This window comes from Gorilla gorilla, chromosome 12 (genome assembly GCF_029281585.2).
Source record: "Gorilla gorilla gorilla isolate KB3781 chromosome 12, NHGRI_mGorGor1-v2.1_pri, whole genome shotgun sequence".
NCBI lineage: Eukaryota > Metazoa > Chordata > Mammalia > Primates > Hominidae > Gorilla > Gorilla gorilla.
Genome location: NC_073236.2, coordinates 4,534,987 through 4,552,415, shown reverse-complemented (window position 1 = coordinate 4,552,415; position 17,429 = coordinate 4,534,987). Strand labels below are relative to the sequence as shown.

Here is a 17,429-nt window from a genome sequence, read left to right as displayed (position 1 = left end):
TCACACCACTGCGCCCAGGGTTGGTCCCATCCCGAGCTCTATGGCCACCAGGACTCACGCACGTGCACACGCACGCAAGACTGCGAATGGTAAACTTTATTAATGGAAAATGGAATGCCTCGTTAACAGAAATCTTGATTTAAAAATGGCAGAACAAGAACACATTTATTAAAAAAAAAAAAGTGAGTTCACATTGTATTGAGCTACAACACGGTGGCAGGATTTACTTTGCTTTTAAAAAGATCCCCCAAGTTCGAGGGAACCCTGGCTACCAGATTCAACAGTGTGTCTGCCCACCTGAAAACTCGCAGTGAGTGGGACTTAGTAGCGGCGGGTGAAGTGGGGGTACGGGGGGGGGATGAGGGTGTGGGTGAGGGACTCTGCTGCCCCGGTCCTGGCTGGCCACTCTGCCACCTTCCAGTCCGCCACCTGGCACCACGTGGCCCTGGGAATGTCCACCTTGTGCAAAGCCGCCTCGCCTAGGAACAAAGTCAGACATTTTTTTTCCCCTTGAAGTGCTCAGCATTTTCATCGTAACATGGGTTCAGTAACGGTCCCGCAGCCTTTAGAGCGCTTGGGTTTTTTTTTTCCAGGTGAGAAAAATCATCATCACAAATTGTATTCCAGGTACCTCAAGAGCGTTATTTGCATAAATTGCAAAGAGCTGCTTTTTGCTTTGTTTTCAAAACATCCAACCCAGCCAGCTGATCAAACATGCAAAAAAGGGAGAGGAAGTGAGGAGCAGGAGTGAACCACCGTCCTCCACGGACGACACGCCTTACCCCGCCACTCCACCGCGGCTTGCCATGTGCCCCGGCCCCGAGGGCCCAGACAGGCCCCTCTCACCACCTAGAAGAGAAGAAGGGTCTGCAAACACTCCATTCCTGGGGAAGCCCCGGGACACATGTGGGGGCCACAGCCACCCTCGTCCCTGGAGCCAGCCCCGTACCTTGCCACCTGGCGTGCTCCTGGCTAGCTGCGCCTGCATCCATGGCACCCTCCCAGGCACGTGCCTGGTGCTCCTCCAGCCGCTGGTTGTGCTCTCCCCAGTCACGGCCACCCCTTTGCCAAAAGAAAAAAGACATGCAGCCATCTAATGAGCCTCCAGGGTTGTGTCGGCAGCAGGCGCACCCACCCTGACCTCAGCTGCATGGCGGGTCATGCCACACAGCAAGGGCTGCATGTCAAGTGGGCAAATCATGGGAAGGGACATTTCCCCAAAGACAGATGTGCTAGCAAGCACGTGAGAAGGTGCTCAACGCCACCCGGAAATGCCAATCCGAGCCACACCGAGATGCTACCTCCCACTGGCTGGGATGCTAGAATCACACAATAACACACACCGTGGAGGGTGCGAGGAAAGGGAAGAACCCTTGTCCACTGCTGGTGGAAATGTAAAATGGTGTGGCCACTGTGGAAAAGTTTGGTGGTTCTTCAAAAAGTTAAGCACAGAATTACCATGACCCAGCAAACCCATTCCTACCTGCCAGAAATGAAAACATGGCCAAAGACATCTATGCATGAATGTTCCTAGCGGCAGGATTCCTAACAGCCAAAGGGAGAAGGACCCCAACACCCATGAACTGATGAGCGGATAACACTATGTAATGTGTCTGGACCATGGAATGTTCAGCCCTAACTAGGAAGGAAGCGCTGGCCCAGGCAGCATGTGGAGATGAGCCCTGAATACACAAGGCTTAGGGAGAAGCCAGGCCCAGCAGGCACACCGCGCAGGCCAAGAAATGACTCAAGAAAGCAAATCCAGAGCCAGAAAGGGACCTGTGGTTACCAAGGGCAGGGGGAAGGGGTGCGGCTGCTAAAAGGGGCAGGGTTTCTTTTGACGTGATGAAAATGCTTCAGAATCAGCCATGGGGATGGCTAAACAGATCCACATACACGCAAACCTCCACTGACTGCACACGTGAACGGGAAGTGTGTGTCGTGTGAATTATACTTAAAGAAAGCTATTTGTTTAAAGTTTCAGACAAACTCTGGGAGATGAAAATCCGACTCCAGTGTCCTGAGTCCCAAGTGGCCAAGCAGTCACAGTGGCCGTGCAGGAAAGCAGCCAGACCCATCCGCATGAGTGCCTGCCTGCTGTGGGTTGCCGGATGCAGTGAGAGTCAGGCCAAGTGAGCCAGCCCACAGGCCTGAGAGGGGCCACCAGAGCCCCCAGTGCGCACTGCCAGGCAAGTGCAATACCGCCCTGGAGGCAGCGGAAAGCTCCCGTGTGGAACCTGCCCTCGGTGACCCGATGGCGCCCAGCCGCTACTCACTGTGGATGAGTTTCCCGTTTACACCCCCGAGGTATTTACCATAAAAGCCACCAAGTGACAGAACAGGAATGCTAATGAAGTCTCACAGAAGAGAACACTTCACACCAACTGATCAGAGCACTGCCACCGTCTGTGCTGCTCACAGATTCAGGAGAAGCTTCGGGTGTCCTGGGACACTCGGCACAGCTCCGAGTCAAAGTCCCTGGCAGAGGTGGAAGTGCCTCTCAGCGCGGAGGGAGGGATGGAACGGGGGAGCACAGGGGGCCAAAACCCACCCTGTGGCACTGGGCAGGGGCCGAGGCAGCCCTGGGCCGGGGCTGGAGACAAGACAGGACACTCAGCTCACAGAGGAAAGCAGGGCGGCAGCCGCAAAGCGGTCCTGCCACCAGCCTCCTCGCGGCCAGCCCAGACAGCAACAGGACAAACAGGCAGGGGTGACTGCAGCTGGCCAAAGAAACTAAAGAGGCACCCAGAGTCCTCCCAGACAAGCCCTGCACCCCACCAATGCTGACAAGGCTCAGAACAGCACCCCCACTGCAGTGCTGGTGAAGGTGGCTTTGGACGCCTGTGGAGGACCTGGCCCAGTGTCCTCAGCCCCGAGTCCTGGGTGGAGGGTCCTCATAAGTGATTCTAACAGGCAGGACAGGGTTGAGAAGACCCACCCCAGAGCAACTAGGGGTCAGAGAGAAAACCCAAGGAAGACACGTGTCAAGAGGCAACGTGGAGGCAGGGGCGAGGCTGCTCTACCACGGACGGGGCAGGACTAAGAGCTTCAGCGCTGTCTCTCCCAGTGTGTACGCAGCCCGTGATCGAGACACTCACAGCTGCAGGCGACCCCCAGCTCAAGAATGGGGATGGGCCATTCTGGGCGACCTGGACAGCTCCATCCCTGAAAGCCTGTTCTATGCTTTCTTCTTGAGAACCTGGACTTTCTGAGTCAGGGGTTTCAAATGGCAGGACCCCTGGTAGCCCATCCTAAAGCTGCCCTAGCTGAATCAAACCTTGGGGACGTGCCCAGCCAGGCATCAACCTTTTCCCAGGTTAGGACAGATGCTCCCCACCCGGCTGGGGCTCACCCACTAACCCTGGGGGGAGGGGGTAGCCCCCGGCCTTCACTCAGCCTCTTGTCGGAGCCGTAGCCCCCCCAGCCATCACGGGAGTCCCGGCCGTGGCGCTCTGGGGGTCCTCCGTGGCCATGGCGGTCATCTCCATAGTGCTGGAAGGCAGGAGAGGAACAGGGTGACACTGACCATGTCACCCACATAGGCCCACCTTCCGGAAGGCCTGTCCACCGCAGGCCCCAGGGTGGCAGGTGGGGCGGAGCTGAGAGAGGACTGAAGGGTGCAGCCTCAGCCCTGCTGGGCCCTGCTTCACTGACCTTCTGCTCCCTGGCTCCCCTCCTCGCACCCCTATGGCTGCATCACTGCCCCACCTGAGCTGCCCCAGGAGCCAGGGGCACCCTGGTATTACTGCCCTCAATAGCTCTGCTCAAGGTCCACTAAGACGTCACCAAACCCTGTCTTCCCTGAGAAGTTGGGCGCTGCCTCCTTTCCGATAACAGGAGGGCCCTCGGGTGGGTCAGCCCCCCTGTGCTCTGGCAGGGCCACAGTTCCAGCCTCCCTGGCCAACCAACTCTGCACGGAGCAGCCAGCAGCCAGGAAGCAGGCGGGTGCTGCCTGCTGTTACAGGCCATTACTCTGCCGCCCACCTCCCACCTCTCCACCGGGCTGCTGCTTTCTCAGAACTCACACCCTGCCACCATGCACGGGGCACCCGCATGGCACCACAGAGACTCAGGGACCACTCTTGTGGCCTTCAGCCCCCCGTGCCCACCCAGCACGGACTTGAAACATGGGGAAGCCCGGGCTCCCCCATCCCCCCGACCCTGGCACATGTGGGCTAAACGACAACCACCATTTGGGTTCTTGGGGGACCCCACAGGCACTAAGACCCAAAGGCTCCCTGAGCAAGTGGACAATGAAGAGACACATGAGTTTTCTACTGGATACAATGAAGAACAAGCCCGACATATTTGAAAATGACAGAAACTTGAGCATTACAAAACAATCAAATATTTGCACTTTTTTTTTTTTTTGAGACGGAGTCTTGCTCTTGTTGCCCAGGCTGGAGTGCAATGGTGCGACCTCGACTCACTGCAACCTCCGCCTCCCGGGTTCAAGCGATTCTCCTGCCTCAGCCTCCCGAGTAGCTGGGACTACAGGCACTCGCCACCATGCCTAGCTAATTTTTTGTATTTTTAGTAGAGACAGGGTTTCACCATGTCGGCCAGGCTGGTCTTGAACTCCTGACCTTGTGATCCGCCCACCTCAGCTTCTCAAAGTGCTGGGATTACAGGCATGAGCCACCACGTCCGACTAAATATTTGTACTTCTAGTCGCTGGCCAGAACCCACACTTGCATACCCGCCACACGTGCTGACTTGGTTGCCACCTCTCTGGGATCAAGCGGCCGCCTGGCTAGAAATGGTCCGCTATGCCCGCACAGCAGTACAGTGGCCCCAGGGCTTGGCATCGGGGCTCTACTCACCTGCCCATCCCGGTGGTCTCCCATCATTGGCCTCGAACCCTCCCGCCTGCAAAAGGAAAAGATCCCGTTCAAACAGCACCAGGCACGACTACACATTTCTGCAGGTCAGGCAATTTCACGACTGGGATACTTTTTCCATCCCATCACATAAAAACTATAACTGGCCTGGGAAAAAAGAAAAAAGCTAGCTCAAATCCAAAGGCTTTTTCCCGGGGGCAGAAACGAAGTTGGATCCTAAAGAGGTGGGAATAAAGATCTCAATGAACTAAAATTCCTCGGGGAGCTCTCAGTTAGGGGAACAGGGACAAACAGAGGCCTCCGATGATCCCTCATCTTTGGTCTGACCCAATGCGTGGGACTCATCAAAATTCACACCAACTCCACCCCAAACTCCAGCAGAATTAAGAGTGTGGCCTCTCAGCCTCCCTTTCCTGTTCTCCCCGCTCTGACATTCTGACTGAAGGAGCCAATGAATGGGGAAATGGGTCAGAGATGTGCAGCCGAGGGGAGCCCAAAGACAGGATTCTTACACTGGAAAACCAAGGGCTGCCTTTTTAATAAACTAGATGTATTCCTCATTTTAAAAGGCTAAAAAACCCACCCAGACCCTCGAAATACAAAACAGGCCTCATGAGAAATTTTGCACGTCCTCCATCAATTCTCTGGTAGCCCTTGGGCACAACCAGGTTGTGCTGACAAACACTGCTGGCCTCACAAGAGAGCTCGGTGCAGATGGCCTGCACTCAGGCCCCTCCTGGCCCACCTATGAAAACAGTCGGTGGATGGAACGAGCTCTGAGATGCCTTCCTATGAGGTAAGCTGGGGATTCCAGCAACTCGCTCAAGTTCTGTGCAAGGCCAGAGTCATCCACTGTGGATCTCAGAAGTAAACGAGGCTTCAGAGCACACAGGAACCCCTGCACTGGGCTGAGAACGAGGTCAGCTGGATGCCCCGGTGCCCACAATGACTGTAGCTAAAGGAGGGGACAGGACCACTGACCTGTCGATGGCGTGGTCCTGGTACTGGCCCCGGTCTCGATGATCGAAGTCGTGAAAGCGGTGGTCTGGCCGGGGAAAGTCTGCACGATATCGGTCCTCCATCGCCACACGCTTTCCTTCCGGCCAATAGGCATCATCTCGTCTGTTGGTTTTTATTTTAAAAGAATACAAATTCCATTTATGAGAGAGGAGGAGGAAAAAAGGAGGTGGTGGAGGTGGGGAGGGGAGCTCTCTCCCCAGAAACAGTATTGTTTAAAATGTCCTGCAGGGCTAATCTCTAAACATTCGATCATCATTGCTTTGATCTGATAAATTAAAAGCGCCATTAACAGCCGAGAGGCACACTTGTGTTCTCATCCAACAGTCCCGAAAGGAGCACTGCTGTGAGCTCATTGTCTCGTGAGGCTGTTATTACCTTGATCCCCCCTCATGAGCACAAATGCAACTGAAATGAAATATTTGATTCTTCTGGAATAGCATTCGAGTTGCCACACTTTTACTTTCCCTGCCTTCCACGGGAGCCTGAATCTCCCTCTGAGTTTCTTGCAAAAGCAAAGAGAATTACGTGGGGTGATAGTGAACTACACACAGCTCTGGACGGCATCCAATTATCTTCTTCCTGATTTTTACCAGAAAACTAGGCTCAAGGAGAGCGGGGTGAAGGGTGACTGTCAATTAAGCCGCCCGGGGTAGCTAGAGACCAATAAACCTACTTTCTAAATCAGAGGCAATTTCCTTTTCCACAGCGCCTGCTCTGCCTCTCTGTCTACAAGCACACATGAGACCGGCAGAGTCAGCGGTGGCCAACTTGGGCCTGACGGGCGTTCGGTTGTCTCGCAAGACAGAGAACAGCTATGCTCCACGGGTAAGTGCAGAGGAAAAGCATCACAAAGCCTTCAGCAAGTGGCAGCCGTCAAGTTTCCCAGAATAACTCAAGTTCAGGAAGATGCTACACAGCCTCCGGCGAGGACAGCGAACTGATAAACCTGCAGCAGCGCAGTGAGATCGGCGGGGGGTCCCCAAGGCGCATGCTCCATATCAAATTTCATTCTCCCCACCGACAGGGACGGAAGAGAAGCCGCTGTTCTGCTGGAAGGGTGAACACCGCTGCCACGCTGGTCTCCGTCCTGCCCACGCTCTGGGCGGGACTCACCGGTCCAGGTCGTAGGGCCTCCGCCCGGGCCGCCGCTCCTGCTCGTAACGCGGCTGCTCCTGCTGGCGCCGCAGCTCCTCGCTCTCGCGGTGGATGCGCTCCTGCTCCTTCCTGCGCTCGCGCTCCACGCGCATGCGCTCCTGCTCCTTCCTGCGCTCGCGCTCCACGCGCATGCGCTCCTGCTCCTTCCTGCGCTCGCGCTCCACGCGCATGCGCTCCTGCTCCTTCCTGCGCTCCAGGCGCTCCACGCGCATGCGCTCCCGCTCCAGCCGCTCCCGCTCCAGCCGCTCCCGCTCCAGCCGCTCCCGCTCCAGCCGCTCCCGCTCCAGCCGCTCCCGCTCCAGCCGCTCCCGCTCCAGCCGCTCCCGCTCCAGCCGCTGGCGCTGGCACTCGAGCTGCAGGCGTTCCCGCTGTAACCGGGCCTTCTCCTTCCGCTCATGGAAGGCCTCGAGGCGTTGCTCCCGCTCCCGCTGCTCGCGCTCCCTGCGGGGACAGGCGAGGCTGCCCTGAACTCCCTGCGTGAGCCTCCGAGGAGAAAGCCCGGTGCCCAAAACTGGGTGTGTATTGGAAGCAGAAAAAAGAAATGGATCCAAAAGCTCACCGGGCTTCCCTAAAGCTGCGCATGCAGGGGGTTACCTTACTTAACAAAGTTACCTTAAGAAAAGCAAAGGCAGCACAGCTGGCAACGTAGTGTTCTAGGTTCGCTCGAGAACATTTTCCAAATGCTGTGAGCACAGCTTTTGCTTTACTGAGCAATATTTGAGGAAAAGTGACAAGAGAACACCGGGCATCCCGACATGAAAAGGCCGAATGTCAAGGCAGAGGGACAAGCCTCCTTCAAGACCACAGCCCAGAAGGGAGCCGCGGCAAAATGACAACTGGACTCTGCTTGCAGTTTCTGACCTTAGGTGAAAGGTTTCAACAGGGAAGACTGAGGCCTCAGCACCCAGGGACCATCCCATCCCATCAAAGCCACACACGGCTGGGCCTTCCACACGGGCCAAGGTCCAACACCAGAGGAGGGGCGAAAATAGACTTTGAGCCAGCAGAAGGCTCAGCCTGTAATCCAGCACTTAGGGAGGCTGACGCAGGAGGATCGCTTGGGCCCAGCAGTTATCAGCCTGGCAACATAGCCAAACCCCATATACTGTAAAGGGCTTTGATGACTTCTTTTTAAGAGACAGGGTCTCACCCTGTCACCCAGTCTGCAGTGCACTGTTGTGATCACAGCTCACTGCAGCCTTGAGCTTCTGGGCTCCGGCAATCCTCCCACCTCAACCTCCTGAGTAGCTGGGACTACAAGTGCACGCCACCATGCCCAGCTAATTTTTAAATATTTTGTAGAGGTGGGGTCTCGCTACATTGCCTAGGATGGTCTTGAACTCCTGGCTTCAGGTGATCCTCTGGCCCTGGCATCCCAAAGTGCTCGGATTACAGGTGTGAGCCACTGCACCTGGCCCTTTGATGACTTTCATGCCACCTGGCATGTCTGGCAGCTCATGTGTGAACAGGTGCTGGCCCCTGCCTCGAGGACCCAGGTGAAGCACGACACCCGCCATCCCAGGCACTGGCTCTCGGGCACACAGACTGCGCACTCCAAGTACAGCTGGGAGAAGGACAGCCACCCCGAGAGGAAACCACCAGCCCACCGCCCCACCCAGCTCCACTCACCGCCGCCTCTCCGTTTCTCCGATCTCCCGTTCCCGCTGCCTCTGGCGCTGTCTCTCCCTTTGTTCTTTGATTTTATCAAACGACAAGATGTCTCTCTTTTCTTTGCTTTCTGACTTGCGATCCTGACTCTTGGAGCTCTGTTTACCAAAACTGGTTTATTAATGTCAGGAAAATGATTGCAACAAACAAACAATGGAGATTATGCACGTGTGCATGAGACTAAGATTCTCTGGCCCCACATGGTGTAGATGGAAGGCTGTGGTCTCCAGACCAGAGGCCCAGGCCATAGGCTGCTTCCCTCCAAGTTTGCATTTTACTGCCTAATCCAGAATCCTGCTTTCAGATGTCAAGGGGCATTCATGGAAGAGAAGAGGTTGTCCCACGCCTCAGAGAACCTACAGGCACAGTTCTTCTAGCATAGCACAGCCAAGGACTCACATAATCCAAAGCAAACCTAGGCCTCTCAGAGCCACGGGCACATCCGCACAGGGCCACTGTGGCCATTAGTTCAGAGGGGACAGCAGTCAGGCCAGCTGTTTGGACAGCTGGAGGGCAGACTGCATGTTTCACTTCTCAACTGCTGGCTCAGGACTCAGGCAGACAGCTCTAAATAGAATATGCCAGGCCGGGCACAGTGGCTCACACCTGTAATCCCGCATTTCAGGAGGCCAAGGTGGGCGGATCACAACATCAGGAGTTCGAGACCAGCCTGACCAACATGGTGAAACCCCGTCTCAACTAAAAACACAAAAATTAGCTAGGCGTGGTGGCGCATGCCTGTAATCCCAGCTACTTAAGAGGCTGAAGCAGAAGAATCGCTTGAACCTGGGAAGTAGAGGTGGCAGTGAGCTGAGATTGCGCCACTGTACTCCAGCCTGGGTGACAGAGCGGGACTCCGTCTCAAATAAATAAAGAGAATATGCCAAAATGCTTTAATGCAAAACAGTGCTCCTAATAAGGTACAGAACACTAATAGCCAACTTCCGTAATTTATTTTTTGTAGGTTTTTTGGGTTTGAGACCCAGTCCTGTTCTGTTGTCCAGCCTGGAGTGCAGTGGCTCAGTCACAGCTCACTGCAGGATCAAGTGATCCTCCCACCTCAGCCTCATGAGTAGCTGAGACCACAGGTGCACACCACCATGCCTGACTAATTTTTCTATTTTTGTAGAGACAGGGTTTCGCCCTATTGTCCAGGCTGGTCTCAAACTCCTGAGCTCAAGTGATCTGCTGCCTCATCCTCCCAAAGTGCCGGGATTACAGGTGTGAGCCACCGCACCCAGCCTATATTCATCATTTTCTATCTGTGGCATAAAGCTCAGAGCTGTAACAACTGACTCCCATTTCCAAGGTTCTCCAGGGCCCCTCACCCAAACTGGCTACACATCAGACCCTCCCAGGAAGCTTTTAAACAACACAGAACCTGAGGCCTCCTGCTGATCCACACAGAATCTCTGGGGCAGGGGCCTGGGAAATGACATTTTTAAAAAGCTACTCAGTTTATTTTCCTAATTAGCTCCCATAGGAGAGAAAGAGCGAGCAATGAAAAACAAACCAACCCAACAGAAAGACAAGCAAAGGTCAAGACGAGACATTACACCAATTATTAATAAAATGCAGGCTGGGGAGAAAGGGGCACACAGACACAGGAGAGACACACATCACTCAGCACTTTGATGGCAAGCTTTGCCTACGAGATGGGCAGATGTCTTACACACACTGCAGTAGAATAAGGTGACAGATGCCCACATACCACCGCACAGTGGGCAGCACAGCAGGCAACAGTGTCAGCACGGGACTCCTGGGTTCTCAGGCCAGCTTAGCCACTTACTAGCGACCTGGCAGGTGCAACACACCCAGGAGATTTAAGTCCCCTCCACAACCTTTCTGAACAGCACTTTATTTCAAAATTTAAACGTTAAAAGAGGCTGGGAGTGGTGGCTCACACCTGTAATCCAGCAAGTTTGGAAGGTCAAGGCGAGAGAATCACTTGAAGCCAGGCTAAGCAGCAAAGTGAGACACCCCCACCCTTTATTTTTTTTAATAGGTAAATATCATGCATAAAATAAAAAATATATGTAAAAGCGAAAAGAAAAAAAAGCAAAAAGGAAAAAAGCCAAACCGTATGTGTCTGTATGTAGAGACCTCCAAGGCATATTACACAGAAAGTGCAAGCTCCAGCACATCCTCTGTCTGTGGTCCCATGGCAGGCACAGGGGACGTGTGTGCAGAGGAAGCCGAGGAGCCCAACTGGACACACGGAGGCTTTAGTATGCCCGTGCTGCATCTCCTCAAGCTGACCAGATGTTCTAATCATGCATGTGTCATCACTACTTATTTTCAACATCACAGTTACATGGGGGTAAGAGTATGGGTCTTTTTCAATGTTCTACTCTACATTTCTCTGTATCTTATGATTTTCATGTGAAAAATGACATTAGGAACTGATACTTTATAAAACCCAAATGTTCATTTTAAAAACTAAGTCTTGGTTGGGCGCAGTGGCTCAAGCCTGTAATCCCAGCACTTTGGGAAGCTGAGGCGGGTGGATCACTTGAGGTCAGGAGTTCGAGACCAGCCTGGCCAACGTGGCAAAATCCCGTGTCTACTAAAAGTAAAAAAATTAGCCTGGTGTGGTGATGTGTGCCTGTTGCCTGTAATCCCAGCTACTCGAGAGGCTGAGGCAGGAGAGTCGCTTGAACCCAGGAGGCAGTGGTTGCAGTGAGCAGAGATCACGCCACTGCACTCCAGCCTGAGCGTCACAGCAAGACTCCATCTCAAAAAAAAAAAAAAAAAGTTAAGTCTTAACAACACAAAGTGGTCCTGGCTGAATATGGTGAACTCCACATTCGTTAAAAAAGTACTGTCACCTCATGAATATCTTAGCTAGAACCTGCAGCTGGGAAGCAGAGGTTTTTATTGTTTCCCAGAGTGAAAAACGCAAATGAGACGCTATTTCATCTAGTTGTGTGCACAACTCGAGAGGTGCACCTGTTGATCTGATAACATGACCAGCTCTCTGTCCTAGGTTGGTCTCTACCTTTTTGGTTAATTTAATAGGAGACTAAAAAACCGATGAAAGAAAGTAACCTGCTATTAAGTCAACCAAAGAGTAGGACCTGCCTTCCGGCTCGAAAAGCCTGGGTCTGGCCCATCCCACCCTATGGTGAGCTGCCGTGTGAACCAATGCTCTGTCTGAAGGCGGCACATCCCGGTCAGGAGCCAGTAAGGGAAGCAAACACGGATGCGCACCGCTCTGCAGAAAGCACCGGGATTCATGTGTGTGTCTGTACCCGCAATCTACACAATTATCGCGCCTCCTACAAACTTCAATTTTAAAGGCAAAACAGTGCTGTTTTCATAATGCGGATCAAACGGGCCGTGGAGCCATCGTGAGAAACAGCTGGCCCTGAGATGGCAGAGGCAATACTCACTCTCTCTTTGGACCTGCTCGTGGTTTTCACGCTAATGACGGGCTCTCCTTTCGATTTATCCATCACGACCGTCCGCTCCATTCCTCTGCTTCCTTCAGGAAAAAACACAACAAACTATCAAAACCTGTGGACGCCCCAACTTCCCGCAGTAAACAGCACTCTGATGGACCCTGGGCTTTGAACACACAAGGCGTGAGTCAAGTGACTGACACTAACCTTGGGAGCCTCTATTTCTCATCTATTGTGAGCAACACGGTAACACGGGCACAGCATCATGGGGGTACCCTCACAGCTCTTTACACAACTAGAGGGACCTGTTCCCAACCTACAGCTTAAACCTGCAGCATGCACACAAGCACAGCCATCCTGCAGAGCCCTCCATGACCCTCCACTCTAAACCCACCCAGCTCCGGAGCTGGTCTATGCTGTCACTCCTCCCTGACATTCTGTGAAGCCCCGCAGTATCCAGCCCGTGCTAGGAATCACACTGCCACTCTGAGGGAGTGCCTTGCCAGACGGGTGGGCTTCCCTCCATTCATCTCCAGCGATAAAGGCTTCCAAACCAATTCTCTCTCCTGACGGCAGAACCACCAGGCATAAACCACTGGAACAATGACTTATTTGGGGAGATTTATAATACTTGAGGAACATTTTAAAAACACGTTCCTCGTGAGACGCAGGGTAAATTAGCCCGAGAGCTGAAGATCCAGCTTGTAATGTGCTATACCAAATTTCAATGCTCCAGATGGTTGGGTTTTGTTTCTGTTTTTCTCTTCCTTGATGAGGGAGGTGGAGTTGGCTTATTTTTTTTGCCACAAAACATTCTGAGTCTCATACAGATTCAAAGGTGTAAAGCACAATGAACCTTTATAAAATGACAACAGAAGTGGCATCGTCCAAACAGAACCACTTCAACAGATGCTTGGAGGTTTCATTTTTCTCTGTGTTTTTACTACCTCCAGCTTTAACATAATGTGGGAAAAACTTTACTGCACACCTGCAAAATAGCATCAGGTTAGTTACAAGAAACTCGGACAACTCACTCTTGCAAATCCCACACTACAATCAGCCAAAGGCCCTGAAAAAGCCCGAACTCAGGCAGCTGAGTTCAGCAATACACATAAGCCCTGAGTCCCAAGCACTTCTGAATTCCCGATGTTGTACGGAAACTCCTTTAAGCCATTTCATCAACAGCCTCTTGTTTCTTTAACAGTGCCATATGAACAGCGAAACAGCCATGTCACCAGAGCTTGCTGTCCTCACCTTCCCTCGGAACCCCCACTCCCCACCCGTGCCAGGCCTTCCCCTTCCACAGCTCTTAAAAGGCTCTCCTCACCTGATTTGGTGACTCTAGACCAATTTGTAGGTCCGGGTTTCAGCTCATCCTGGTCTTTTTCTTCCTTCTTAATGTCTTCAGCCTGTTTTTCCTCCTTCTTCTCAATCTTCTCTTCCTTCTTAATTACAGTTCTATTTAAAGACATGGTTATCGAATTTGAGTTCACAAGACTCTGTAACAGGAACGGCTCACCCAGAGCCTCGACTCACACATACTCAGAGGTCCACACGAAACAAATCACCCCGGCGGCAATTAGGTGGCAAAAATTATTTGAAACCCATAGTAATAACAATACTCCTCTTTAGATACAGGCTGTATTCCCACTTCTAGTATGTGCTGAATTGAAGGATATGCACAATGAAATTCCTGGGGATGCGTTTCCAAAATGTCAGACCGGCTAGCACGCAAAAGAAGTGGTGTGCAGGTGGACATGAGAAACACGCCAACTACATAAGAACACTTCTAAAAAGTTTAATGTTTCATCATGTATGTGTGGAACATTGTTTATAAGCTTTATAGGGAAAAGCATTTCTTCCCAATACAGCCTCAACAGGATGGAGGCACAGTGGCAGGACACCAAGCCCCCACTGCACAGAGCGGCAGGCCATTTACCCTTGAGGCCAACACCCCTCGACCGGTAACTGCTGCATACTTTTAGGGAGTTAAAATAATGTGTTATGTGCCAGTGAATACGGGAAGGTGTTAAGTGCCATTTAAACCAAAGGCAACTTTCTTCTAAGCAGTAAAATAAATCATCTTCGCCACTCAAACTCAGCTGCTGCGTTCCCTAATGCCAATTGTCTAATTAAACTGCACACTGACTCAACACCAACGACATGCCAGGGTCCAGGCAGGAAAGTCAGGCCCCTGCAAGGCCCTCCAGCAAGCACCTGTTGGCCTCTCCTCCAACCGACCCAGGCAGGGTTCCCGGCAGAGCTCCAGCCACGCCACGGAAGCCTCTCTGATTGCCCCGTCTCCTCTGCCCTTCTCAACCTCCACATCATGGAGTTGTCTTTAAAAAATATATATATATACCATTTTGAGAAAAATTTTAAATACACACCATAGTAATTAATGGTACATCCCAGAACTGACTATTGTAAATCATCTCATCTCCTCTCCCTCATCCCTGCGACAACCACCAGGGTGGCCTTAGTGTCAATCACTGGGTCTGCCTGACCGCAGTAATCTACAGTGACATTTTATAAGAATGTCTTAGCAGTGACACGAACGAGGCCATACTTCATACACTGCTCTACAGCTTACTTTTGTCACCTCATGGTATGCTTTAAAGAAGGGTTTTTAGGCTGGTTGCAGTGGTTCATGCCTGTAATCCCAGCACTTTGGGAGACCAAGGTAGGCGGATCACAAGGTCAGGAGTTCGAGACCACCCTGGCCAACATTGTGAAACTCCGTCTCTACTAAAAATACAAAAAAATTTAGCCAGGCGTGGTGGCGCATGCCTGTAATCCCAGCCACTCGGGAGGCTAAGGCAGGAGAATTGCTTGAACCCAGGAGGTGGAGGTTGCAGTCAGCCGAGATCGCACCACTGCACTCCAGCCTGGCGACAGACAGAGACTCCGTCTCTAAATAAATAAATAAATAAATAAATAAATAAATAAGAAGGACCTTTAGAGCCTGAGACAGAACTTAGGGGGAATAAAAAGGGTCTGACTCCTTTCACCTGCTGCACAAAATTCTGTGTTTATTCATCTGCTTTCCTTCCAGTAGATAAATATATATGCTGGAAAAAAGACTGGAAGGATATCCAACAAAAAGCATCATCCCTAGGTGTTGGGATTACACCTGACATTTACATGTGCTTTCTGTATAACAACTGTATAAAAACCACCACTCATCCAAGATGGCAAAGGCTAGCCCCTCTTCTTCCCCTCTTTGGAAAGCTTCTCTATTTCACAAGGCCAACCACTAATCTAGAAATCCTTCAAATGGAAGGGAAGGCTAATGAAGGTGTTAATTTGAAGAAAAAAATAAGGTCAAAACAAATTTTTAAATGCTCAACCTCCTAGGCAAACAACCTGCATGCAGTTTGGTCTTAAAGATCTTAAGTTCGCCGGGCGCGATGGCTCACACCTGTAATCCCAGCACTTTGGGAGGCCGAGGTGGGTGGATCACGAGGTCAGGAGATCAAGACCATCCTGGCTAACACAGTGAAACCCCGTCTCAACTAAAAAATACAAAAAAATTTAGCTGGGCGTGGTGGTAGGCACCTATAGTCCCAGCTACTCGGGAGGCTGAGGCAGGAGAATGGCGTGAACCCGGGAGGCGGAGCTTGCAGTGAGCCGAGATTGCGCCACTGCACTCCAGCCTGGGCGACAGAGCGAGACTCTGTCTCAAAAAAAAAAAAAAAAATCTTAAGTGCATCACCCAGTTAAGAGCCATGGGGCTCCGAGCAAACTTCATAGGTTGAATCCCAGCCTTGCCGTTTCCCAGCAAACTCAGGCAGGGCGCGCTCCCCTCTCTAGGCCTGTATCCTCTCCTACATAAAGCAAGTGCCTCACAGGGCTACTACAAGGACCAAGGAAACTGCTGCATTCTCAGTGCTGGCCACAGGACCACGCCATACTGTTAGCTAATTATTACCACCTTTCCCACAAATACAGAAAAACAATTAATGAAACACGCAAGATACCAAGAACACCGCAAACCTGCAACAACAGTTCCCCATCTTCCACCAATACAGACATTTTTTTCTTAGCAATGCTGATGGGATGTGTCTTTTTGAAGTTGCTGATTAAATTAGGGGCTCACCCCCCCCACCCCCTTCCTCCAAGTTCATGAAGGCTCATCTGACACCCATTACTCAGGGGCCTACTGATTTCAATCTGGGGCCAGGTGCAGTGGCTCACACCTATAATCCCAGTCTTTTGCGGGGCCAAGGTGGGAAAATTGCTTGAGGCCAGGGTGGAAACCAACCTGAGCAAAAGAGCAAGACCCTGTCTCTATCAAAAATTTAAAAATTACCTGGGAGTGGTGGCCCACACCTGTAGCCCCAGCTACTAGGGAGGCTGAGGTGGGAGGTTCACTTGGGCTTGGGAAGTCGAGGCTGTAATGAGCCATGACTGCATCAATGCACTCCAGCCTGGGTGACCCGTCTCAAAAAGTAAAATGTTTTTTAAAAATAATAATTCCAATTAAAAATAATAATTCTAATTTGGCCATGATGTAAATTGATAATTACATCTTCAAAAACCCAGTTCAACTATGTCCACAGACATGTTTACCCTCTAAACTGCATTGACAACGTAAACTTAAGGCAGACACTCAGCCTTCTGAGACACTGCCATGATCAGATACAACACGGAAATCTACCTTCTCAAAAGAGAAGCCTACAATTGTGTTAAAAATATAAACAACCCACACCTCCCTTGAAAGATCTGTCCCTACCTCCATTTTGATTAAAGATATAAATCACCCCTTTATAAAAATAGAACCTCAGACCCATGGTTCCCAACTACTACGCCAAGGTACCCCAGGGTGCCACCGTGAACTCACAGGGTGCCACCGTGAACTCACAGGGTGCCACCGTGAACTCACAGGGTGCCACTGTGAGAACTCACAGGGTGCCACTGTGAACTCACAGGGTGCCTTGGAATATTTTTAATTTTGAGGTAAACACAGCAATGCTTTTGCCATCTGTCAGACACAGCACCAACTACTCACTCAAGGTCATTCACTGCAACACTAGACCAGGATAAATTCCTTTGGATGATGCTTTATCTTTGAAAAACTGGGTTTATGACAGTTGCTGTGATTAACAAGTGAGAACTGCATGAAAATCAACGTGGATGAGGCAATGATTCCAAGGTCTGAGAGGCTGTACAAGGGACCAGAATACAAAAACGACATTTTGTGTGTACTGTTTTTTCAAAAGGCTAATCAGTTATCAGGAAACAAATACATGCTGAGGATCAACTGTATCCACTTTTTAAATACATGGGCTACTTCGTTAAATAGCTTTACACAAAAAGCTGGAGACTGGCAGGGCGTGGTGGC

The 17,429-nt window shown here is 51.5% G+C and overlaps 1 protein-coding gene across 1 annotated transcript; it reads right to left on the bottom strand.

Annotated features, from left to right (window-relative positions):
- Positions 1–306: 306 nt before the first annotated feature.
- On the bottom strand, positions 307–16,826 carry LOC134756831 (scaffold attachment factor B2-like). The gene is given in 13 exon segments (XM_063696139.1): positions 307–357; positions 359–479; positions 783–849; positions 950–1,062; positions 3,353–3,492; positions 4,824–4,869; positions 5,823–5,963; positions 6,975–7,124; positions 7,320–7,457; positions 8,646–8,782; positions 12,077–12,168; positions 13,413–13,611; positions 16,821–16,826. Coding segments are annotated over 13 exon segments (1,386 nt in total). The 3' UTR covers positions 307–321.
- Positions 16,827–17,429: the final 603 nt, after the last annotated feature.